General features: G+C 39.5%; 1 protein-coding gene across 1 annotated transcript in view; it reads left to right on the top strand.

The window, feature by feature from the left end:
• The window catches only part of sema4gb (sema domain, immunoglobulin domain (Ig), transmembrane domain (TM) and short cytoplasmic domain, (semaphorin) 4Gb), a 65,301-nt gene that overhangs the window by 10,936 nt on the left and 29,335 nt on the right, over positions 1 to 25,030 (top strand). The window contains exons 3-6 of the mRNA XM_082543282.1: positions 22,266 to 22,414; positions 22,819 to 22,881; positions 24,493 to 24,591; positions 24,690 to 24,783. Of these exons, the coding sequence (XP_082399408.1) occupies positions 22,266 to 22,414; positions 22,819 to 22,881; positions 24,493 to 24,591; positions 24,690 to 24,783 (405 nt within the window). The remainder of the gene's footprint in view (positions 1 to 22,265; positions 22,415 to 22,818; positions 22,882 to 24,492; positions 24,592 to 24,689; positions 24,784 to 25,030) is intronic.

Raw genomic sequence — 25,030 nt, 5'->3', positions numbered from 1 at the left:
AAACCGTTGTGGAGCTATTTACTGCAACTACTGGGAGGTGAAGCATTGACCAGACTACGAATATCTTTTGGTTATTTATCAAACAAATGAAAAGGGCTTGCTCTGTTGAGTGCTCATCAGACGGGAATGCATGCAAAATTAATTTAGCCACCATCTCTAAATAAAGGAGTCTCTGCAGCTGTATGTGTTTGTCCTTTCCTACTTCAGACTTAGCTGCTGTATTGCTGTGGAATTAAAGTTGCTTGGATGAACGATTTTTATGTTTGGCTAAAAGCTGTTAATAAGATGTGGATGAAGGCGTGCCTGGGTTGGTTTGGAGAGGACCACCACCTCTCACCATCATAATCTCCTTGCTGCTCCAATCTGTACATTTTATTTTAATCAATTTAGTCATTTAAATTAGAGACTCGTGCTTTTTAAATTTCTAGTTTTGGTCTCCATTTTATGTTAAGAGCTGGGTTGTGAAACTATTTATCTAAACTATATACAAACCCAGTTCCCAAAAATTTGGGATGGTATGCCTGGTGCAGGTAAGACCCAAACACAGTGCTTGGAACGTAGGGAATAAAATAATAGGTGGTTTTATTAAACTGAAGTACAAAATAATACAAAAAACAATACTAGGAGACTCAAACCATTGACACAAGGATACCATATTGCAAGGGAGGACAGAAGGAAATGCAGACAATATATACACAAGCAGGATAACGAGGGAAGAGGCCACAGGTGGGAACACAGCTGACACTAATCCAGACAAATGAGACAAGGGAAGCAAAACTGAACAGAATACACACGAGACAGGAGATTCTCAAAGTAAAGCAGGAAGTAACACACACTGAGAAACAAACTAAGACACATGGGCTTGATACTGGGACAGAAACAGATATGGAGACGTGACCATACTGAAGAAATAACAAAATGCAGCGATGAGACTAGGACAGACATGAACCAGAAATCCAGAACTATAAATACAAACTCAGCGGCACCTGAAAATAATATGTTCAGACACTAGAACATAATTAACTTATGCTTTCAAAGAAGTAAATGACAAATCCAAAGGAACACTCAAACACTGGGTCAAAGACCCAGGATAATGACAACTTTTGAGAATTACTGCCTCTCTGTCCCTCTTTTGTCGTCCCTGGCCCAACTTTTTTGAGAACTAGTAAAATGCTTCAGTTTAAACTTTTGATATTTTATTGTGAATAAAATTCGATTTTTAAATCATTGCATCGTGCTTCTATTAACACATCTCCCCTGATGATTAGAAAATGGCATTTTTGGAATTAGGGCAGCATGGTGGTGCAGTGGTTAGCACTGTTGAATCATAGCAAGAAGGTCCTGAGTTTGCTTCCAACATCTGTCTGGGCTTTTTCTGTATGGAGTTTGCATGTTCTCCCTGTGTTTGTGTGGGTTCTCTCTGGGTACTCCGGCTTCCTCCCACATTTCAGAGACATGCAGTTAGTGGGGTTAGGTTAATTGATGATTCTAAATTGCCCATAGGTGTGAATTTGAGTGCAAGTGGTTGTCTCTCTACATGTGATAGACTGGGATAGGCTCCAGCACCACCAGCACCTGCTTATCCAATTCCATGACCCTGAATTGGATAAGCAGAAGAGAATGGGTGGATGAATTTTTGGAATTGGGTGTATAATTAAGCTATTATTGCAACGAGTACAGGTCTGTTGGTGAATATTTGCTGGTTTTGAAAAGCAGCAAATCAAACCTGGAGGCACCGTAGAAGCTGAAAATAATGTCAGTCTCTGACTTTCCACTGCAGAATGCAGTGTTATATTTGTTCTTCAGGCTCACTATTATCTCCTCATGCTGGGCAGGTACTGCCTGTATCTTCCTGCTATGTGCAAGGTGTCCTGTGGCTTTGGTGACTTTTTTATGTTTTGACACTACAAACTATCTTGTTAGGTTTGGAAAAAGAGTGGTTTGGTGTAGCATAATTGAAAAGTGACAAGTTGGAAGTGATCCCTCACTAATGCTGTAACCTGCCTAAGGACACCTTGTGCTTAAGTCATGAAAACAACATTAACTGAGGCCAAGAGAACAAGCTCACCCCAGGCTCACCTACAGAGTCTTCTGTTTAGTGAAGCACAAACACAGCTGCAAACAGCAGTTGTTCCCATCAGGCACATTTTGACCAGGTTCTGTAAATGCACAGTGGAAGAACTTATCTGTGTTCTGTCCTCACAGTGGTCAAGTTTGTGACAATTCATTTACACATCTCTGACTGTGCCTAGGATTATAAATCATACATACTCTTCTTACTGCGGGCACTTTTCTATGCTGTAGCCTGAGCCCGTCTGTCATTACAGATTTTCTTTTTCTCCTTGCCCTCACAGAAAGTTGTCCTTGACCCAGTTTCTAATCATCAGGGAAGGCGTGTGAGTACATGTGAGAGTGCAGAACGTGCACGTGTGTCAGCATGCGTTTCATCACTCTTAGGGCATGCCCTGCGAATGTGTGCTGCATATGTGTGTGTGTCATGTAGGGGGAAGCTTATTAAGTGCCATGTAAAAATCCTGCATACATGCATCTCCTGTCACTTTCCTCACTGAGACATGTCAGCGGGGAGGACGGGGGAAGGGAAGTTTCTTCTCCTTTTGATGATATGTGGGTGTCACTATCTGTGGGAGGATTGATATTATTTTTCTTTGCTGGCGCTCATTAATTTACAGTATGCTTTACTGGTTTGCTGCATGAGTGGGAGGAGAAGGACATGATGTATCACAGAGAGAGCGCTTGGATATGTATATAAGAGAGAAAATGACAGAAGAGGTCTTTATGCTCTCTTGGTGAGAACAGGTACATCGAAAAGGCCACCAAAGGCAAACAAGCAAAGAAATAATTCTGATACATGATTTTTTTTTATCCAATACTGAGATGAATCTATAAATACTATTTAATACTTAATTCCTTTCTTGATGTTAAAATGGCCCCACTATTTTCATCCACTATTTAAATAGTGGATGCTCGTATTAAACATGGCCAGGGTTTCAAATAAGGAGGTTCCTTGATTTCTGACAGTTTTTTTTACTTTTGGCTCCCATCATAATGAGAGGGGATATCCCTAACATGGTCATCTAAATCTCTGGCTGCGAGCATGGAAGCCCCATCTGTTGTTCAGACCTTGTGGTTTTGAGGAGCAGTAAATCAGAAGAAAGTTGTCTGATAGGCAGACAAGATAAAACTTGTTTCAGAGGATGCCTTGGCAACAAGACTCTGTATAAAATAGATAAAGATTATTTAGAATTCTACTGCTCTAGTAGAGTCCAGAAATTAAAAAAAATAAAAAAAAGACAAATATTGGTCTTATTTTAAAACAAAAGAGTTAATGTTATGTTGAAGGAGGTTTTTTTTAAAGTGAGTTTTTTAAACCCTGAGAGTATAACCCAGCTTTCTTTTCAACTTTGGATCTTTTTAGATCTTTCATTTCTTTGTTTTTGTGCATTTATCTTACTTTTATCAACCTTTATCATGCAGACTATTTAAAATATGCCTGTGCTGAACACACCATCTGCGGCTTGCAGCTTGTCTCTTGGAGTAACAAAGAAAACTGATCTGCCTGAGGAACAGAGAGGACTACTGCTAGCCAAACCAGGCATTCTTAACTCTTAATTTCTCTGTAGTTGGTTGCTTTATTAAAATACTAAGATCCATCGACTGTTTTTCTGCAGTGCTGTTCTACTCCATTTCAGCAATTAAAGCACTTTTTTACTCCAAGCCTCATTAACCTAAGCACTTTTTATATGCCCTCATTTGCTTGGATAAATGCATCATGTATCAGGGTTCAGTATATTGCCCAAGGGTAGTTTGACCCAGACTCAGGGAGCCAGGGATTAAACCATTATCTTCCAATTAGTACACAACCTTATCTGTCACCTGAACCACAGCCATACAACTAAAAGACAAGTTAGTTTATAGTTATTAAAGATGCCATCCCAAAAAGAAATGTTACGTTTGGTGGCAATATGTTTGCACACAGTTTATGATAACCAAGAGCTAGTCACTGATGTGCTGTTAGAAAGGTGTCAGAAACTTGATGATATTTCCCTGTGTGGACAGCAACTGAAAACCACCAAATATGTGAAAGCTCACGCACAGTAACATACAGATCAAGTGTGAGGATGAGGTTGATAGTGAAGAGTGAAGAACTGGCACAGGGACAGAGGCTCCTTCAATTATAGTTCGATTTTGAGCTATGTTAGGCAGTGGTCTTTAGTGGGAGTTGCTGATAAATCCATTGTCCCTGCTCAGCACCACACAGCAGACAGATGAGGTTGCTGCTGATTTGATGAGTTCCTTTATCAGTTTGTCGAGACGAAACATAGCTAAAAGCTCTTCTAAAAGAGACTAAAAGTAAACAGAGACTAGACTAGCTTTTCTAACCAGACAGCTTTCTTCTGGCTAATCAAACTAGCTGCCATATGAATATTTCTAAATAGTTATTTTGACCATGATGCATGTGATTGACTTAATAAAACATCACTGTAGCGGAAAATAGAAATGGTATTGGAGCTTTTCCATTTAAAAGAAAGCAAAAATACTGAATGCATTAAGCATTAGAAATCCACCGTTGTAACCTTTATGGGCAGGTTTGACAACTAAACATAGATTGTTTTTGTGGGCCACAGTGCATTTTTCCACTCCTAGAAGTGAGATTAATGCTTGACTGTGTCCTGAACTCAATTGTTTGCCCATGGGGCTTGTGCTTTGGCATTTCCTACCTCTGCCACCAGACCTGAAGTAATGCCGTTCTGAAATATTGATGCACTGTAAGTTACTATGTTGAGAGCTGGGATGTAACAAGAGGTCTTGGTAGTAAGGTTCCTTATAGATTGCACCATTATTGTGATATTGGCAGTAAGAAAGCCTGCCAGCTTGACGCTTCTGTGTAGATGAATTGTTTTGCATCCAGTATGGTAATTACACCACTAATGATCATCAATTTACTGCTCAACAAAGTCTGTTAATATCTTAGTCTAACCAGCTGCATCTTGTGCATAACAGTGATGATTTACAAACTGTATCAGCGAGACCAAGACTGCTCAAACTAAAGAGGTTTAATCTCTGCTGTTATTTTCTGTTACCTTTTTTTGGGGGGGGGGGGGGGGGGGGGGTGTTCTCAGTTGAGACATTTTATGCCTTAGACCCTTTAAATCCCTGAAGCTTACATGGTGCTTTGATCCTCTTCTCCTCTGATAGTGTTGGTGTCTGATTCAGACACGGCCTTATTAGTAATTCAGTGATGGCCGATGTGCCAGTCCTGCAATGACACTGCCACCATTTGAGTGGGGTTATGTTTTTCCATCTTATCTAAGATGAAAGTCTTGGCTTTCCTTCATCTTATTCTGCAGTCTCCCTGGTTGGACAAAGTCTTATGAAAGTTTTGGCTCTGACACAAGCTTTAAAGACAAGGTATTGTATTTGTGTCATTATTAATAGTGGGGTAAACATACCACTGCCACTTTGATGTGCAAAATAAGCATGCACATCAGATCGGGACAGGCCTATTTTTCTTCATATTATAAAACTTCTTAAAACTTGGTCGATTTTTGTAAATTTCTAGCCAGCATGAAATCACCTATTTTGAAGCCTCACTGGTAGCATTTTGGCCACAACCATGTTGTTTTTTGAAGAAAAAGAAGTGACCACATTTGGAAAAAATGTTGGAGTGCTACAATTTACTTGGTAAGCAAGCTGCATAAATAAACTATATGCATACTGTGCACAGACAGATACCTGCTAACTGGTGCAGATAAAAAGTACTTTATTTCACTCAACAAAAGTGAACCACAAATGGATTGTCTTGGATAGTCTGCACAACACAGAAAGCCATATTAGCCAGATAGTTTACTAAAAAATGCTTACTAAAGAACAGTTTTTGGCTATGACAGCTACAGTATTCATGTGTAAGCACACTTGTCAATCAAAATGGCCATGTTCCTAATTTTAAGCCTCACTAGTATTCAAACAAATGATTTATAAGGAAAGACCCAGTCAGACGTCTTAATGCATTCTCAATCATCCAGGTAAGTAAATCTTCAAAAGTTGATTCTGTTCATCTGGACTGAAAACCAGTCAGAGTTTTTATGAAGGGAGAAACCTATAGAGACCATACAAGGTTTCAAATATGCCTCTTAGTGTTCTAAAATTGGGCATTTTTAAAGGGGGGGTCTATGGCGATTGACTTGCTTTTTGAACCAACCTCAAGTGGCCACTAGAGGAAATCTAAGGAGCTTGGGAAGAAAAGCATCTGGACTTCTTTAAGTTGCTTGAAGACATTGCACCTTTAACTACTTTTGGACAGAGAAAACAGATGGTTTGAAAGAGGAGTGAAAGAAGCCATCTATGTCCGCTGCGAACAGCCATCCTTGAACAGAGACGGTGGCTTACGACACCAACTGTCTGCCATCTATAATCCAGTTTTGAGATCCTTTCCCAGACGCCTTAACGCCCACTCACATCCTGGGCCATTTGACCTCAGTAAATCACATGATAGGGTGTGGCTAGGTTTCACCCGAAACCTTGGCTGATTGTGACCTACACCTGTTTTCATACCTTGGCTCGTGTGATTAGGTAGAGGATCATCAGGGAGTTCATGACCCTCTTGGGGGACACTCCCCTAGGACTTAAATCTTGGCCTCTCCACCATTTGACCTTAGAACTGAAGAAGCTTCTTGGATGAGAGGTGAAACGTCTTCAAGCAACTTAAAGAAGTCCAGACGCTTTTCTTTCCAAGCTGACTACAATGACCTGGATGACTGAGAACCTTCACAGATACTAGAGGAAATGCAGTTTTTGTTTCTTATGCCTAATCTTCACTTTACAGTCTTGGATTGCACATAAATAATAGTTATTACAGCATGAATTACACTTTGTCCTATGGATTTTCTTATTCACATAATAGTTTGCTCTGACAAGTAATTACCATCATAAACAATATTGTTATTACTAAAACATAAACAAATTTGATTTGACATGCGTAAGTGGAAACCTGTCAACATACTGACAGAATCCATTGGCTGGAGTGTGATGTGCCACAATTTAATGAGCAGCTGTGTTTAAAAAAAATACTAATTTTCCTGCACTTCACAATTCACACTACCCATATGGTGTAGAAAAAACACCAGATGGAGAGAGTACTGTGAACTGGATCTTCCTCCTGTAAGGAATTGGTCCCAATAAAAGCTGCTGACAGTGAACAGTGTGGATTATTCAGCATATCAAGGACAGCTCGTCACAGTGACAGACACTTGTAAAGATAAATTGCTGCTGCATATTTTGCTTCTTTTTGTATGAAGCTCCACTGACCTTTTATTCAGCTGAAGGCAAAGGCAATTGTGAAGAATCTGAGAGATTTGTACTTCAAATCTTAGTCAATTAAAAATAAAATGGCTAAATACCACTAGAAAACCATGAGAGAAAATAAACCTGGGCATACTGACCCTTTGAAAGTGTGCACATCTGTTATCTTTTATTTTTCTGTTAATTCTCTGTCAGTGTTTAGAAGTCAGAATTATGACCAGGGACATCATGAACCATGTCCAACTTGTTTTTGCGGTAAGAAACTGCAGGTGCAGTACTAAATTTTACAGATGCATGTGCACATCTTGTAGCTGTGCACTTGAACCTGAGGGCAGTGTCGGGTGCTCTTTTTTATTTTGTTTATAGTTTGCTCTGTTTCTGTTTTTCTTTAGCTGCCACATAGTAAAAAAGAGTGTTAAAAACAATGAAAACTGCCCACTGCAGCCATTGTTTGTGCTTCCCATTCATGCTTTTTTTTTTAAAGCAAGCTCCGCTGTTGTTTTCTTAATCTTTTAACCAACTTTTTAGCCATTCTGAAACTGCACAAGTGGACAAAAACACAAGATAATAAATCATGTGACATGACCTCACCCACTGATTTGGGACTTCTTATTTTTAAGCTTTAGTGTTCAGAAGTTACGGATGAAAGAAGAGTGCTCACTTATATTAGCATCAATGCATTCATACAGGTGTGATCCACAGACACACATACCAGCTAATTAGTATTAAGTAACAGACTTTAGAAATATAATAATTTCTCTTCTTCTTGGATTTTTTGAGCCACACAGTACAGACCGTTATCCTGGTAGCTGAGTTATTACTATCAGAAGAGGAAAATAACATGCTTTTAAGTGGTTTTGAACATTTTGACCTTGTATGGAGATAGAGCCCCTTTTGAAACATGTATCATATGGCATCTAGAGGCCCTGTAGGTACTGTCACATCTGTGCTGACTTCATTTTTAAGCTTTAGGGGTTGCCCTTTGGTAGCAACAAGTGTTCAACTTTGCAAAATGGTCTGTTTCCATCCGTGAATTTCTGATCTTTTGCTAATCCTTGTCTGACCTTTTCTAAACATAACCAAGTGGCCTTGTTACAAGTGACAGCTAAGAATGAAAAAGAAAATAAAAACTGAAAATAAGTGGTCAGCTAAGTCTCGAAAAATTTTCTTAAGCACAAGATCTCCTGGATGTCCAGTCTCCTGGATAAAAGTCATGTGTCCAACCCATGCATCTACCACAAACTACTTCCTGCATCAACTTTGTCGGTCAAATCCCTGAAGGCAAACTTCTTCCATGAGAGAAGTAGAAACAAAAAGGTGTCAACAAGCATGTTATAAACAAGTCGATCGTTTCTGAGTAAACTGAAAATTATGTCGGTAAAGCAATAGTATCAACTACTAGCAGATGGTTGGAACAAAAAAATAAAAAATACCACCCCCATCTCACCAAGAAATAACAGGCTGAATGGGTAAAATATTATCTTGATTCGATGGTATTGTATATTCTGCAGTTTACAGACCTGCTAATTGTCTTTTAAACTAAATAAACACTTTAAAATTGCATATTTCAGTTTGTGCACAGCTTCTGTATTTGCCTGTAATAATTTCCTATGGTAAACATCATAATATAGAAAATAATGGAGTCAGCAGATGACACGCCGACATACTTCACTTTTTGTTTTTTTAACCTTTGCCTTTATTCTTGCACAAGGTCTTCTGTGCATAATTGCTTACATAACACACAGTCATGTAGCTGACTCTTGACCGTGGTAAAGAAGTAAAGAGTTGCTTATATAATGTGGATAGAGTTGAAAGAAACTGACACTGCTGACAGTGTCCAAAGAAATCAAGTCAGGCTTTCCTTCAAGCCTTTGTTCCCAAATTTTCTGTGAGCACGTGTGCGTTTTTGTTTGTCACATGCTCGCCACAGTGGGTGCAGCGATCGGTGAGTCACAGAGGAAGTCACACACTCAGACTGTGACAGACACGCATACAAACATACAGTGGATTTACTATCATCCAGGACCCCACATGGTGGATTACAAGTGTGTCTGCGCACAATCTGGCTACGCCACCTGTGACGGCTCAACTGCCGAAAACGCGCTCATTCTGGCAAACACACAACGCACACTCCTCAGATCTTCTGAGTCACTGATAGAGTTGTCTTTACTCTTTTTCAGGAGGCAGATGATGTGTGAAATAAGCGTGAAGAGTATGTGTGTGTTTGTGTAACCACTGACAGATGTTTCTGAGGAGCATTTTGACCTCTTCCCCTCATCAAACCTGTGTACTCTGAAGAGTCAGAAGAACTGATGTGCAAACACACACACACTCAAACACAGTAAATGAACAGTAAATAGAAACCAGCCAGCAGGCTAAGAGGTTTCTGGCACACCTCAGTGCTCTGTTGAATTTCCCCATTGATTTTGCAGCAAAGCACGAGGTACATTGTGTGTCTCTCTGTATGTGTGTGTGTGTGTTTCTCTGTGTGTGTCTACGGATATAAAATAATGGCCAGCTTCATGGAACAGCAGGTTGACATCTGTGTGTGTTGCTAAATAGATATTCATAGCAATCCTCTTAGTGATAATGATTTTTTGATTTTTATTTTTCAATATCGAAAACTACATTAATCTATATTTCTACTTTGAGAACAAATCAAATGTAGTATAGAATATGTTGCTTCTTCTAAGGAGTGCTTTTGGGAGGCAGAAAATTTAACTAAAATTAAAAATATACACATTTTGATACCAGATGGTGTTCCTGAAGGAACAAACAAGGAATTTGTGACTCCTCATGCAATCAAGCTGGGGATATTTTTTCTTGTTAGTTGAATGTGTAAACTAATATACACTAGAACCACTAAGAAAATATTTTCATGAAACCAGTATGAGATGATTTGAGTTTTGTGGTATGACAGATTATCCTGTTGGAAGCAGTGATCAGAAGATGAGTAAACTAGGCATAAAGAAGTGGACTTGCTTCACATGTTGTGCGTTCACAGATGCTCTTCTGCTTACCTGGTTCTAATGAGTGGTTACAGCATTTGAGTTACTGTTGCCTTCCTATCAGCTCAATGACATCCATTCTCCTCTGACAACTGGCATCAGTAAGACATTTTTCTGCAGAGAGCTAACACTTACTGGATACTTTCTCTTTTTTGGACTATGCTCTGTAAGCCCTAGAGATGGAGGAAAATCCCAATAGATCAGCAGTTTCTGTAATACTCAGGCCAGCCTGTCTGACACCAGCAACAATACCGCAATCAAAATTGTCTTTATTTCCTATTCTGATGCTCAGCTTGAACTTAAGCAGGTTATCTTAACCATGTCTTATTAATTCCACAAGCCACTGTGGCACACCCATTCAATTCAATTCAATTCAATTTTATTGATATAGCGCCAAATCACAACAACAGTCGCCTCAAGGCACTTTATATTCTACAGTAGATCATATAATAATAGATTCAGAGAAAACCCAACAGTCATATAACCCCCTATGAGCAAGCACTTTGGCGACAGTGGGAAGGAAAAACTTCCTTTTAACAGGAAGAAACCTCCGGCAGAACCAGGCTCAGGGAGGGGCGGCCATCTGCTGCGACCAGTTGGGGTGAGAGAAGGAAGACAGGATAAAGACATGCTGTGGAAGAGAGACAGAGATTAATAACAGGTATGATTCAGTGCAGAGAGGTCTATTAACACATAGCGAGTGAGAAAGGTAACTGGAAAGGAAAAACTCAATGCATCATGGGAGTCCCCCCGGCAGCCTACGTCTGTTGCAGAATAACTAAGGGAGGATTCAGAGTCACCTGGTCCAGCCCTAACTATATGCTTTAGCAAAAAGGAAAGTTTTAAGCCTAATCTTGAAAGTAGAGATAGTGTCTGTCTCCCGAATCCAAACTGGAAGCTGGTTCAACAGAAGAGGGGCCTGAAAACTGTGGACCCATGGCTGGGTCCCAAGCCCAGATTAATGGGGAGGGTTGTGTCATGGAGGGTGTCCTGCTCAAAAGAACTTGGCCAAATCAAACATGACAGGGTGAGAAAGAAGCAGATGATTTGCTGTGCCAACCCCCAAAGGCAGTAGCTGAAAGAAGAACAAGAAGTCTGCATGCCTAATTGCAAAGAGTTCCTGCCATGAGAAATTTTTGTTAGAAGTCAGTTGAACAAACCTAATGAAATGGCCAGTTAGTGTGTGTACTGTTACAATGGTGGATGCGCATAGTAAACACTTTAACTTTCAATAATTGCAATAAGTGTACGTACAAGTTACCACTGTGAGCAAAGAGGTCCCAACTCTTGTCTTGGGAAAGTATTTTGCTACTCTTGGGTCTGAATGATGTCAGTGGACGTAAGTGGTTAGATATCCCTAATATGGTCAATTGAGAGACATGCTTAGGCTTTGACTAAAGCCCAGCTCACCTGGTGCTCAAATTTTGTTTGCTAGAATAAATCTAGCTTAAGAAGCTCAAACAGTAGATAAACTGAGGAGCTACATCAAGGGTCAGTATAGGGTTTAGAGCACTCCTGTAATTGCTGCCAATTGATTTTTCATTTCTGTGATTCAGACTAAAGAAAAAGTTTCTCTTTCATACCTCGGACTCAAGATCAAGTGGTATGAAATAGGAACCGCTCGCGTCATACCAGATCTGAGACCAAGGTCACTCTACCTCTGCTGCCTTGAGCCCAGGGACATTTTGTGTCACCACAGTCCTTCTCATCAGCCCTGTGCTTGTTATATCATACAGTCACTATTTTTATAAGATAGAAACCAAGGCTTTTGCTTACTTGGATGAGTCACGAGTAGCGGGCTCTTTACATTGCCTTGGGTTGAGATTTTGTGTTTGCATAACTCTTACTTTAAAAATGATCTCGGAGAGTACGCAGTGTTCTCGTGAGGAGGAAATTGTTAATGTCATGCATTTTTTAATGCGCGTGACTGTGTTTCTTTCTTTATCACACTTTCTTCTTGAATGTATCTCATGTATGAGTTTGTTTTCTGATGTTCCCAATTTCTTTTAGATTATATTTAGATTATTTGCATGTGCAGTGGAGTGTACACCCTACTGGGTGAATCCTGGCCCTTCCTACCAAAGTGCCCTCATCTACCCTTCAGATGAATCCCCTCCTGGCGTGTCCTAACCTTTGCCTGTGTTGGATGACATGCTCATTGCTCACTCAAATCTAAAGTTGACAGGCTGAAAAAAGATAAAAAAAAAAAAAAGAGGTACACAGTCACGTGGCTTTCATTGATAGCTACAGTAGCTTTGCAATAGTTGCTGATAAAGTTCGTGGAAAGTTGAGTTCATGGAAATGAACTCTGGAAACAAAAAACGGATCATTCTCAATTTATTAAAACTTTTAGTTACTGCTCTTGCCCTCATAGCAGTCACTAAAAACAGGTTTGAGGGTGCAGGAAATGAAAGCAGGAATGCGATCACTTAAATCTTACATAAACTATGAGGCAGTCCAATTACTGGAACGAAATGATCAAATTTCAGCTGTTTTCAGCACCTATCATAATTAACATACTTGTTTAGCTCTCCCGTTTAGTGAGAGATAAAAAAAGAGGTTGGAAGATCTGACTACGATTTTGAGTTATTTACACAGAGAAAAACAAAGAATATGTTTTTTTAAGTTAGTATGTAAGCAGGTAATAAAGCATCAAAAAGCCTTTAACGGTAAAAGCTCATACAAGAATTATCAAAATGAAAAAAGTAAAAAAGCATTGAATTTCAAAGAATCTTCCCTGTTTGTAACACTTAAAAACTGAACTGTAAAGTCTCATTAAAACTGCATGTGTGGGAGGACTTTTGAAAAGTAAAATCCTCTCATTCTGAAAATGTGCACGGCACAAAAACAGAGCTGTGCCTGGAGTCCAGTTAATGTTAAAAGATTGAGTGCATCTTATTAGTTCTCTGTCCCACCTAGGAAATTACACTTTATATATTCCACAAAATACTAAATTGCTCACACTGCACAGACATCTTTTATACACTACATAAAACAATGCAAACCGACAAAGTGCAATCTTGATTTCAAAACTGCTGACAAAAAAATGCTGAATAATCCCCTGCAGGGGTGCTCCTGAGGTTGATGTGCTAAGTGTGATGAGTAATTTAGGTAATGTGATTTAGGTAAAGTTTGAATATTTAAATATTTAAGGTAGCTGTCATACAAACTATGTATTATGGCTACTCATTTATGTAAGTCTTAAGGCGCTAGTGCAGCAACAAATGTCAGCTGCTCTCGTTAAACTGAGAAGGGTACATTTATAGTACAAAATCAGCTTGTCTTCTCCACCATGGAATCAAAGATTTTATTGCCCTTGATTAGTTTTATTGCAGCTTGCTCAGAAGTCACCTGGATAATTGATGCCTTTCAGATTACCTTTTAAGGTCATTGCACATTTCTTTGCAGCTGCATTCCAGGCTCTGGTTGCCTAGTTACCCATCCAATGTATTTACTCCCAGTCCATATGTCAAGTGCTAGCTGTTTCAGCCGTTCACCTGGAAGCTGAGAAATGCTCGGGCCCACTTTTGCTGCTTGTAGTTATTTGACTGTAGTCGCTTTAAGTTGCACTTTCTATGGTCTCACCATGTTGCTTCCAGTGTGGATGCACTTTTAAGAGAGATGCTCAAAGTCTAAACAAGACCATGAACTCTATAAAACTTTCTTACACTCCAACATACTCCAACACTCCTTGTCAGTGTCTTAACATAGACATTAAAAACAGTCTTCTACTACCTCACAGAAAATTAGAAATATTCACTATTACTGGAAGAGCAGTGGCTACAGAGGATTACAGTTTTTTAATTTATAAATTTATGCTTAAAATAAATATTTTAAAAGTAAATTTGGTCTTTTTTTAAACATAACTTTAAAAAAAAGGAAGAATGAATGCTTTAAAACTTTTTTTAAAGGATTTCCTCTACCAGGAGCTGTGTGTGCATCATCAATCTTCTCAGCCTCCATGCGTATAATCAGCCTGACAGCCATAACGGAGCTGGTATGATAATAACCTAATTATTGACCAGTAAGAGCATCCCTGTGGTTGTCTGACTGTCAGTTAAAAAAAAAAAAAAGAAAAAGGCTGATAAGAAGGAAGGTTGTGCAGAAAGAGAAGATGCTGTCTGACTCAGTCTCTGGTTTTCCAGGAAGTCGATAGGTTCCTGCAGAGCTGCTGTCATCGCCCAGTGTGTCCATGTGATGGTTAGGCAAGCAGACAGTTGTGTGGGGAAGAAATTGCCTTCCATGTGATGGTTGGGAAACTCAAACCAGTTTTCATCATGTTGTATTATGCAAGATCAAACACGCTGGAAAACTCGCTGTCATCCTCATTATCATCATGGTTATTGTAAATTAGGGAAGTAAAAGCATTACTAATACTGTAGTGTGATACAGTGGAGATGAGTCACAGCCTGGGAGAGTATATGTACTGGAGTCCATGTTTATGCATGACATAAACATGGACTTCAGTTTCAGCTGGGACAGTTTTTTTTTACTGCTCTGACAGTTCTTGAGTTCTTGACAAAGTTGAACCTACCCGTCAACAAAAACTTGCCATTTTTGTCTCAGAGTGTTTGTACCTGTAGGATCTCACTGATATGTTTATTAACATCTTAAAAACTGCTTACATAGGTAGATTTTCCATTGACAAATACAGGAACATTTCTGTGGATTGTCTTATGTTGGCTAACCTGCTTGGCTAGCAAAATGCATGTGTAATTCACTTTTAGAGTCGTGCATTTTCTTTAGTGATTTTTTCCCCATGTGTAAATGGACTGATTCATATAAATCGTTTCTCTACTCTACTTTATACAACAGATTGTTACTCTGTGATTTCCTGTTTTATTTTGATAGCTGGTTGTCTTCTTTCTTGTCCTATGGCCTTCCTCAGCAGCAGTGAACCGTTTCCATCTTCTGTCTTGTGTTTGGTTTGACTTAATTGTTTTCACGTTGTCTTCTGGGCAAATATGTTTTGCAAGTTTTAAGCTGTACCTAACTAAAACCACTGAATGAAGAACAAACTGTGGATTGCACTGTCATGGAAATGGGACTGTATTAATCTAGTGACGCAGAAATGTTAATAAACCTCATCTGCTGCTAAGTCACTTTTACACTGCTGGAACTGCAGCTGCTTAAACACAGAGCACACACCAAGACAAACACCTGTTTAATCAATAAAATTAATTTCACTTTGATCTGCTGACAAAATAAATCGATTTCCAAGTCTCTTTTACTGGACAGTAACATTTAATGTTTAAGTGTATCCAATTTAAAGTCTAATCTTTAAGTTGGATACAGTCAGATATTAAACGTTACTCTTTAATAAAGGAGACTTGCAGAACTAAATTTCAGAGCCTTAATCTGCAGCCGCCCTCATCTAAGAAATAAACAGTAGCATTGAGAGCTCACTGAGTCTTTAGCAGAAGGCCCTGCTTGATGGATTATAGCTCCATTTGGTCACAGGGGAGCTGGAGCCTATCCCAGTTGTCTTAGGGTGAGAGGCAGGGTACACCCTGGACCGGTCGCCAGTCTGTCGCAGGGCTAAGACATAGAGACAGGCAACCATTCACACTCACATTCACACCTATGGGCAATTTAGAGTTACCAGTTAACCTAACCTCACTAACTGCACATCTTTGGACTGTGGGAGGAAGCCGGAGTACCCAGAAAGAAGCCATGCAAACATGGGGAGAACATTCAAACTCCACAGAGAAAGACCCTGGGCTGATGGTGAAATTGAACTCAGCACTTCTTGTTGTGAGGCAACAGTGATACCAGTCATCTCAAATGGGGTTTTAGGGCTTTGTCAAGCCAGCTAATGCAAAAAAGCTGGCTATGTTGAACTTAGTTTGTAGTATACCTCTTTGAAAACTGGTTTTTCTTTACTCTGATGATAGTTACTCTGAGTTTACATTTGGGTTCTTGAGCTGCAAATCCTGCAGAGTTGTCATGAATAGAGAGATTACTACTACAGTACTACTAAAAAAAATACTTTATTTGTAACAGGCTGTAAACAGGTTTGTTTTTCCTACATTTTAAGTTGGACATTTTATCATGGAAATCTGTAAAATGTTAAATGCCGGCACTGTGTTTTGTGTTCAAAGCTATAACGTTAAAGGGATTATCATTCAGCCTCTGAAAATAATGATGCAATTTATATCCTTTTTAGTTATACGCTCATATTGAATCAATTCTTGTTGATTTAAATGACATGATTTGACAATTTATCACAGTCAGGCATTTTATGACGTATAATTGCATCATATTAACCTAATTTGATGTTGAAGTGACTATGAACTGATACTGACCCTGAACTACTTGAATATATAACATTTATGAACCGTGGTATATAAGATAATATAATACTTAAGCTTCCATTGCCTGCTAATCATCTATATACTTTTCGCAGTTACTCTGTGATCCCATGGCCTCCCTCAGCAGCAATGAACCATTTCCATTTCTTTAAAGGAACTATGAACATCAGAATGAATTAACCGCAACAAGCGTGCAGGTCCTCACATTGTGCTTAATTGATTGGTTGAGGACTAATATAGCTTATCTTTTTACCGGGAGCTGAGACATGCTGCTGTTATTTCACAACAGAGCGAGATGAAGGAGAGGGAGGCAGAGAGGATGTGTGGAGATTAATGTGCCCATCTGCACTGTGCAGACTCATATTCCTCAGTGCAACACTCTTGATACCTTCATCTCTTCTGTTGTTCTCTGAAGACAGCTGTTCTTTCCGCATGCAGGGTTTTTATTCTTCTTAATGTCAGATTTTCTTAATCAGACATTTATCACTCACTTTTAGAGCAAACCAAAGCTCTGTAAACCTACTTCTGCACTGAAGGAGATCTTTCATGCCCACAGGAAGAAAAAAAAACAATGTCCTCCTTTTCGCTGTCTCATAGCAGCGACGCAACCTGCCCTAATTTCTGAGGTGCTACATTGGGGTGTGTTCAAATATTTAGTTTAGTGCACCAGGCCAATTATTTTTCAACCTCTCTGTCTGCTCCAGTGGCAGAAGATCAAAAGCCAAAAAGCCATCCGCCATGTTTACCTTGTTAACATGTACTTTTCATGGACTTCAGTGACAGTAATTTAGCCCACTTACTATAAAAATCTCTCACACATCACACTTGTTCACACACACACAGCAGGGATGATGTTGATGCTATGGCATTACCGCTGATGCGATTTGGCAGTACTGGGGCACGATTCCTGCTGAATGCCCTAAAATTTTGCCTCCACTGTGCCCCCATCCCTACGTTCTGTCTCTATAGTCCTCTTAGCAATCACTCCAGCGACTCCCTCCCCATCTCCCAGATCTGTAGTTGGGTCTCACCCTCACACGCTCAGTCACACACACTGAGCATGTTCATTTGGGGTGTGTAGACTCCATTCATTTCCCAGTGAGTGTAAAGTCAAGCTATTCTTGTGCTTTGTAAGCAGAGATATGAAGCTGTGATCTTGTGGTTTTTTTAAAGCCAATTTTTCTTCTTACAGCTGGTCATTTTAGGGGTTGCCACAATGGATCATGTGCCTCCATCCCACCCTAGCAATCCACCTCTATCCCACCAACCTTTTGCATGCCATCCTTCACTACATTCATGATTTTTTTTTGTGATCTTCCTCTTCTGCTGCTGCCTGGCAGCTCCATATTAATCATTCCTTGTCTAGTAAATCCAACATCATCCAACTTATGGAGCACACGCACTGATAACACTCAATATTACCCCTTTGATTTCTGTCTGTTTGATTTAAACTCACAATTCTGATACTCTCTTCAATTTCACAACACTGTTTGCATACTCTTCCTTGAAGATTATTCCTACTCCATTTCTCCTCCTATCTACACCATGGTAGAACATTTTAAATCCACCTCCAATACTCCTGGCATCACTTCCCTGCCATCTGGTCTCAAAATATATCTACCTTCCTTCTCTCTATCACATCAGCTAGCTCTCTCCTTTTACCAATCATATTCTGTACATTTAAAGTCCGTACTCTCACCTTCACACTCCTGCATTAACCTTTTGTTTCCATTGGAACCCTGTTGGACAAAAGCACCAGAGGTGGTCTTTGTTAACCCAGAACCTGACTGATTGGGTGTGGAAATCTTATTCTTGATAATCCGCATGTTTCATTTGGAAATGATTTTATGCCAGTTCCTGATACAACCGTACCATGTAACCGTCACAGTTTGGCTAGGTTTAGGCAACAAACCACATACTAATCTTTATTAAAAGGTTAGGTTTGGGTTAAAAATAAAACTTCAACTATGTTAACAATGTTTTACAAAGTCTTTCTGGCAGAAAACCTTTAAAACAAAAGTCTGGGTGAAGCTAACTATATGTAGGCGGAGTGTTGAAACGCCAAATCAAATGGCTCAGAAGAGCTAAAGGAGCACATATTAGCTATCAGCTAATAACACAATGCTTGCATAGGAATATAATAACAATTTTAATCACTACAGCTGGTTCACAGACGTCTTGTACAGGCTGTACCACACAGAGAGCCATTCATTTAGTCAGAGAATTCCTTTAAAATCCACCACTGTGTATACATGTTTGAGAGGTCCAGTTTGGCAAGTGGAATTAGTGGAGGCGATGCCTCGCAGGCAGCCGGCTACAGCTTTCTATGTGAGCACACTTGTCAATCAAAATAGTCACACCACTAAATGTCAGCCTTAAAAAAGTTGAAACAGGTGAGATATAGAAAAATAAATAAAAAATCAACACCCTATACAGTTGGAACCAGCCTCATGTGGCCATTAGAGGAACTGCAAGTGTTGGCACTTGCTCTTTTTTTTTAGCCTTGGAGTTTGCCAATTGGTCAACGTATAAAACTGCTCTAGCTTACAAGATAGTGATGTAATTTGGAAATTCAAAGGAGACTCTATTTATAGTTTAAATAACCAGAACAAATCTGTCGTTTTTTGCTAATCAAAAAATTCTGACGATATGCATCATTGTCAGTTACACCCAGATATATTGCTTCCCTGACACAATACGACATGTTAGTCTCGGTCTTTAGGCAAGGCAAGGCAAGGCAAGTTTATTTGTATAGCACAATTCAACAACAAGGTGATTCAAAGTGCTTTACAGAGACATTAGAAACAAGAACAAATAAAAAGCATGATTTAAAATTGAATAAAACAAGCAAATAAACTAACTAACTAGTTAACAAACAAACAAACAAACAAACAACAGTATATAAAATCAAAACAGATAAAATCAGAACAGTAGATAAAATCAGTAGTTAAATGTAAGTTTTGAAATTTAAGCTTAAAGTGTGGATTTGGTGCTTTATTCAAATGCAGCTGAGAACAGGTGAGTCTTCAACCTGGATTTAAATAAACTGAGTGTTTCAGCTGATCTGAGGCTTTCTGGGAGTTTGTTCCAGATATAAGGAGCATAAAAGCTGAATGCAGCTTCTCCGTGTCTGGTTCTGACTCTGGGAACTGATAAAAGACCGGATCCAGATGACCTGAGGGATCTGGATGGTTCATACTGGGTCAGGAGGTCATTGATGTATTTTGGTCCTAAACCATTCAGAGCTTTATAGGCCAGCATCAGAACTTTAAAGTCTATCCTCTGACGGACAGGCAGCCAGTGTAAGGACCTCAGAGCTGGACTGATGTGGTCCACTTTTTTGGTCTTAGTGAGGACTCGAGCAGCAGAGTTCTGAATGAGCTGTAGTTGTCTGACTGATTTTTTAGGTAGACCTGTAAAGATGCTGTTACAGTAATCAAGCCTACTAAAGATGAATGCATGGACTAGTTTTTCCAGGTCCTGTTGAGACATCAGATCTTTTATCCTTGATATATTCTTGAGGTGATAGTAAGCTGACTTTGTTATTGTCTTAATGTGTTTTTCTAAGTTTAGGTCTGCATCCATCACTACACCCAAATTTCTCGCCTGGTTTGTGGTTTTTAGATGTATAGATTGAAGTTCTCTGGTGACCTGTAATCGTTTTTCTTTGGCGCCAAAGACTATTACCTCAGTTTTGTTTTTGTTTAGCTGGAGAAAATTGTGGCACAACCAGTCATTGATTTCCTCAATGCATTTACCAAGAGCCTGTACAGGGCCTCGGTCTCCTGGTGACATTGTGATATATATTTGTGTGTCATCTGCATAGCTGTGATAGTTTATTTTGTTGTTGTTTATAATCTGTGCCAGTGGGAGCATGTAGATGTTAAACAGAAGGGGTCCCAAGATGGAACCTTGGGGAACTCCACATGTGATACTTGTCTGCTCAGATGTGAAGTTACCTATTGATACAAAGTATTTCCTGTTTTCTACGTATGTTTTGAACCAGTTTAGTACAGTTCCTGAAAGACCTGTCCAGTTCTCCAGTCGTTTGAGTAATATGTTGTGGTCAACTGTATCAAATGCTGCACTGAGATCCAGTAAAACTAGGACTGACATTTTTCCACTGTCTGTATTCAGACATATGTCATTAAACACTTTGGTCAGAGCGGTTTCAGTGCTGTGGTTCTGTCTAAAACCTGACTGGAAGGCATCGTAGCAGTTATTCTGTTTTAAGAAGTAACTGAGCTGTTGAGAAACTGCTTTATCAATGATCTTACTTAAAAACGGGAGATTTGAGATCGGCCTGTAGTTGTTCATTTGTGTCTTGTCAAGATTGTCCTTTTTCAGTATAGGTTTGATTACAGCAGTTTTTAGTGATTCTGGAAACACACCTGATAATAAAGAAAAGTTGACGATCTGTAACAGGTCTGACTCTAAAGTCTTTGAGACCTTTTTGAAAAAACTTGTTGGCAGGACATCTAAACAGCAGGAGGAGGAGTTCAGTTGACCTAAGATGTCCTCCAGGTCTTTGCTGTTAATAGGTTGAAACTGTTTCATGGTGTTTAAACAGTTTTTTGGTGGACACAGTACATATCCTGGATCTGCTGTTGATGTACCAATTGCTTGTCTAATTTTTTGGATTTTTTCAGTGAAGAATTTGGCAAAGTCATTGCAGGCCATGGTTGAATGAAGTTCAGCTGCCACTGACACAGGAGGGTTTGTTAGCCTGTCAACTGTAGAAAATAAGACCCGAGCATTATGGCTGTTTTTAGTGATGATGTCAGAGAAGTAGGACCTCCTTGCATTCCTCAGTTGTAAATTATAATTGTGAAGTTTCTCTTTATAAATGTCATAATGAACCTGGAGGTTTGTTTTTCTCCATCTGCGCTCAGCTTTCCTACACTCTCTTTTTTCATTTTTCACCAGTGTGGAGTTTCTCCATGGAGACTTTTTCCTTCCAGAGATAACCTTCACCTTAATGGGAGCAATAGTGTCCATTACATTTAACATGTTAGCATTGAAGCTATTGACGAGCTCATTGACTGACCCTCTGGACAGGTCAGGTGTTAATGGGAAGACCTGGTTAAAAATTGCACTACTGTGTTCAGTTATACACCGTTTTGTGATCACTGTTGTTGATATATTTGTGTGGGCTGAGATTTTACTTTCAAAGAAAACACAGTAATGATCAGACAGGCCCACATCAGACACAGTAACCTTTGAAATGCTCAGGCCTTTGGAGATCAGTAGGTCAAGAGTGTGTCCTCTATTATGTGTGGCCTCTGTTACATGCTGAGTCAGCCCAAAGTTGCCCAGAGTGTTACTCAGGTCTTTAGTCCCTTTGTCCTGAGGGTTGTCCACATGAATGTTAAAATCCCCAGCAATAATTACACAGTCAAAATCAACACAGATCACAGACAGCAGTTCACTGAGGTCATTAAAAAAGTCTGTGCAGTATTTGGGAGGCCTGTAAACATTAAGAAACACAACTTTGGATGGGGCCTTCAGCTGTAAAGCCACATATTCAAAAGACTGAAAACTTCCAGGAGATAGCTGCTTACATTGAAATGATTCATTAAATAAGAAACAAAGAAACCTTCACATGTCTCGTGTCATATATTTGCAGGTCTGCTGGGCAGCACCCGTTTCATCGGCTCTTCCCGAAACTACAGCACCCTGCTGTTGGAGGAGGAGGCCAGGCTGCTGTATGTGGGAGGCAGAGGAGCACTCTACGCTCTCAACACATCCAGCATCTCCACACCTGCAAACCTCACAGTGAGTGCCAAGTTGCTGAGAAACACATAATTGCTGATGTTAAGACAGAAAAGCCCATTTCACGAGTTTTTCTCCCATTCGAAGGAGGAGAAACTAATAATAGCCTTTTTGATATTGAGCAAATCCCATTGTGTTCCACCAATTTTATGGCTATCGGATTAAATGCACCAGGCATTTATTCAAGGGTTACTGAAGTGAGTCAGAACTTAGTGACGCAGCCAGAAAATTAAGTCTGCTGTCCTTCTCTTTTCCTCCCCCTGTTTATCACACACATACACACACATACTTTCTTCTCTCTATCTGTTACTTTCTTTTCTATCTATAGGGCTTTTTATTTATCTGTTTGCCTCTCTTTATTTATTTAGCTTACGGAGTCATCCTTATTACCCTCCCATTGTTTGCAGATTGATTGGGATGCTTCCCCTGAACAGAAGAAGCAGTGCCTAAACAAAGGCAGAGACAATCAGGTAAAAGGCTGCAGCTTTGTTTTCTTCTCGGAAAAATCTCCCATCTTTATTTATTAGGTTAATATTGGAGAGCACAAGTGCAACTGCTCCATTTTGTGATGCTTGTGACAGCAACGAAACATTCAATACTTCCAGTTGTTTTGTAATTTCGTTTCCCTGAAACCCTGAGACACTAAACTGGAGGTTGAGGATTTAAAATAAATGGCACTCATTCATTCATTATTTTTATAAATTAGACCATATACATTAAGTAGAGGTTTTCTCCATCTTTTATTTGTTGTAGAGCAAACAAAAAACAAGATGTCACTAGAAAGGTCTGAAACTTCTGATTGACTGGGATTTTCTTTTTTTGGCAAAACCATCTCAAAGAATAACAGCTTGTTACAAACAAGGTATGCAGGAGAGGATCAGAAGACCACAGCGGGTCCCATTCCTGTCAACTAAGAACAGGAAACTGAGGCTAGAATTCAGAATAGAAGATTGGAAGAATGTTACCTGGTCTGAAGAGCTACGTTTGAATGTCGCAGCAGAAATCGTGACTCATCAGCCATTGTTTAAATGCCAGAGCGTATCTGACTATTGTTGCTGACCATGTCCATCCCTGTATGACCACATGGTATCCACCTTCTGATGGTTGCATCCAGCCATGAAATGGCATGTGACAAAGCTCTAATTATCTCATACTGGTTCCTTGAACAGGACGATGAGTTCAGTGTGCTCAAACTGGCCGTAACAGTCTCAATCCAATAGAGCACATTTGGGATGTGGTGGAACTGGAGATTCACATCATGGATGTGCAGCAAAAAATCTGCAGTGGCTGTGTGATGCTATCTCGTCAGTATGGACCAAAATCTCACAGAAATGTGTCCAGAACTTTGTTGAATCTGTGCCACAAAGGATTAAGATAGTTCTGGGGGGGAAATGGGATCCAAACTGGTACTAGCAAGGTGAACCTGTGTGCTTTCCAGTTTGGGCTGCCTTAGCTGGTGAATTTTATTGAATATAGACAGATTAGCACCTACTCCATTTAAAACAGTCACATTTCAAAATAAAAGTTGGCAATAGATTCTCATGATGACCAGTGACAGAGATCATCTGTATCTAATGAAAGAAAACATATCCCCATAAACCTTCAAAATAAGAGCTTCCTGTTTATGGAACCTATTACCATTAAATATATTACTGAGTGACTCTTACCACTTCCTTGCAAGCACTGTTTAAAATTTGTTAAAAAACCAACCAGACTTGTCATCATGCTTAGCTAGTGCATATTTGCCTTTCTTTTTTTCCAGTTTTGTCAGTTTGCCTCCTTTATGGCTTTTTCTTTGTTATCAATAATGTAATGAGAGTTTATGTAACTTCCTTTTGAACTGCCTGTGCTGTGTAATAGCATTAATGTCATCTGTATTGTATTTGATTTATTTTGCATGCTTCCTTCTCTGCTCTCTAAAGCTTTTCCTCCCTATCTTTGAAAGGTTATTCTTTTATGTTTTATTGTTTTTAACACCCGGGAAACAAATTTATTGACTGATTATTATGTATTGCCGCTGAGAAAAACAAGCAGATACACAACAAAAAACAAATCACTTCATTTTACTGTGTTCTCTGCAGACAGAGTGTTACAACCACATCCGCTTTCTGCAGCGATACAATGAGACTCACCTGTACGTCTGTGGAACGAACGCCTTCAGACCGCTCTGTGCTTATATCGTAAGAGATCCTGAGTTTTTTATGTCAAGTAAAATTGTGACAAGAATTGAAATGAAACAACTTATTATGTGTTCTCAATCTTTTTTTTTTTTTACAAGGATGCAGAGCGTTTCAGCTTCTCCTCAGGTTTTGAGGAAGGCAGAGACAGGTGTCCGTATGACCCAGCAAAGGGATTCACTGGCCTCATCATAGGTAAGTCCAAATGCAATTTATTTTATTCTACAAACCATCCTGCATTATGTTTGTCCTTGGGGATCTTATTTGTAAAGGCCTCTGGGCAGTAAAGGTTTACTGTTCTCACACATTATGGTGGCATAGTGGTGCGGAGGTTAGCACATGTTTGGAAGGATGTTCTGAGTTTTAATCTGCTGCTCATCTGTGGAATTTACAATTAAATCAATGAAATATTGATTTCCCATCCTCACCCATCCATTGGTGT

Source organism: Aulonocara stuartgranti (genome assembly GCF_965226115.1).
Source record: "Aulonocara stuartgranti genome assembly, chromosome: 8".
Classification (NCBI taxonomy): Eukaryota; Metazoa; Chordata; class Actinopteri; order Cichliformes; family Cichlidae; genus Aulonocara; species Aulonocara stuartgranti.
Note: the sequence above shows the minus strand (reverse complement) of the source record. Positions and strands in the feature narration are given on the sequence as shown.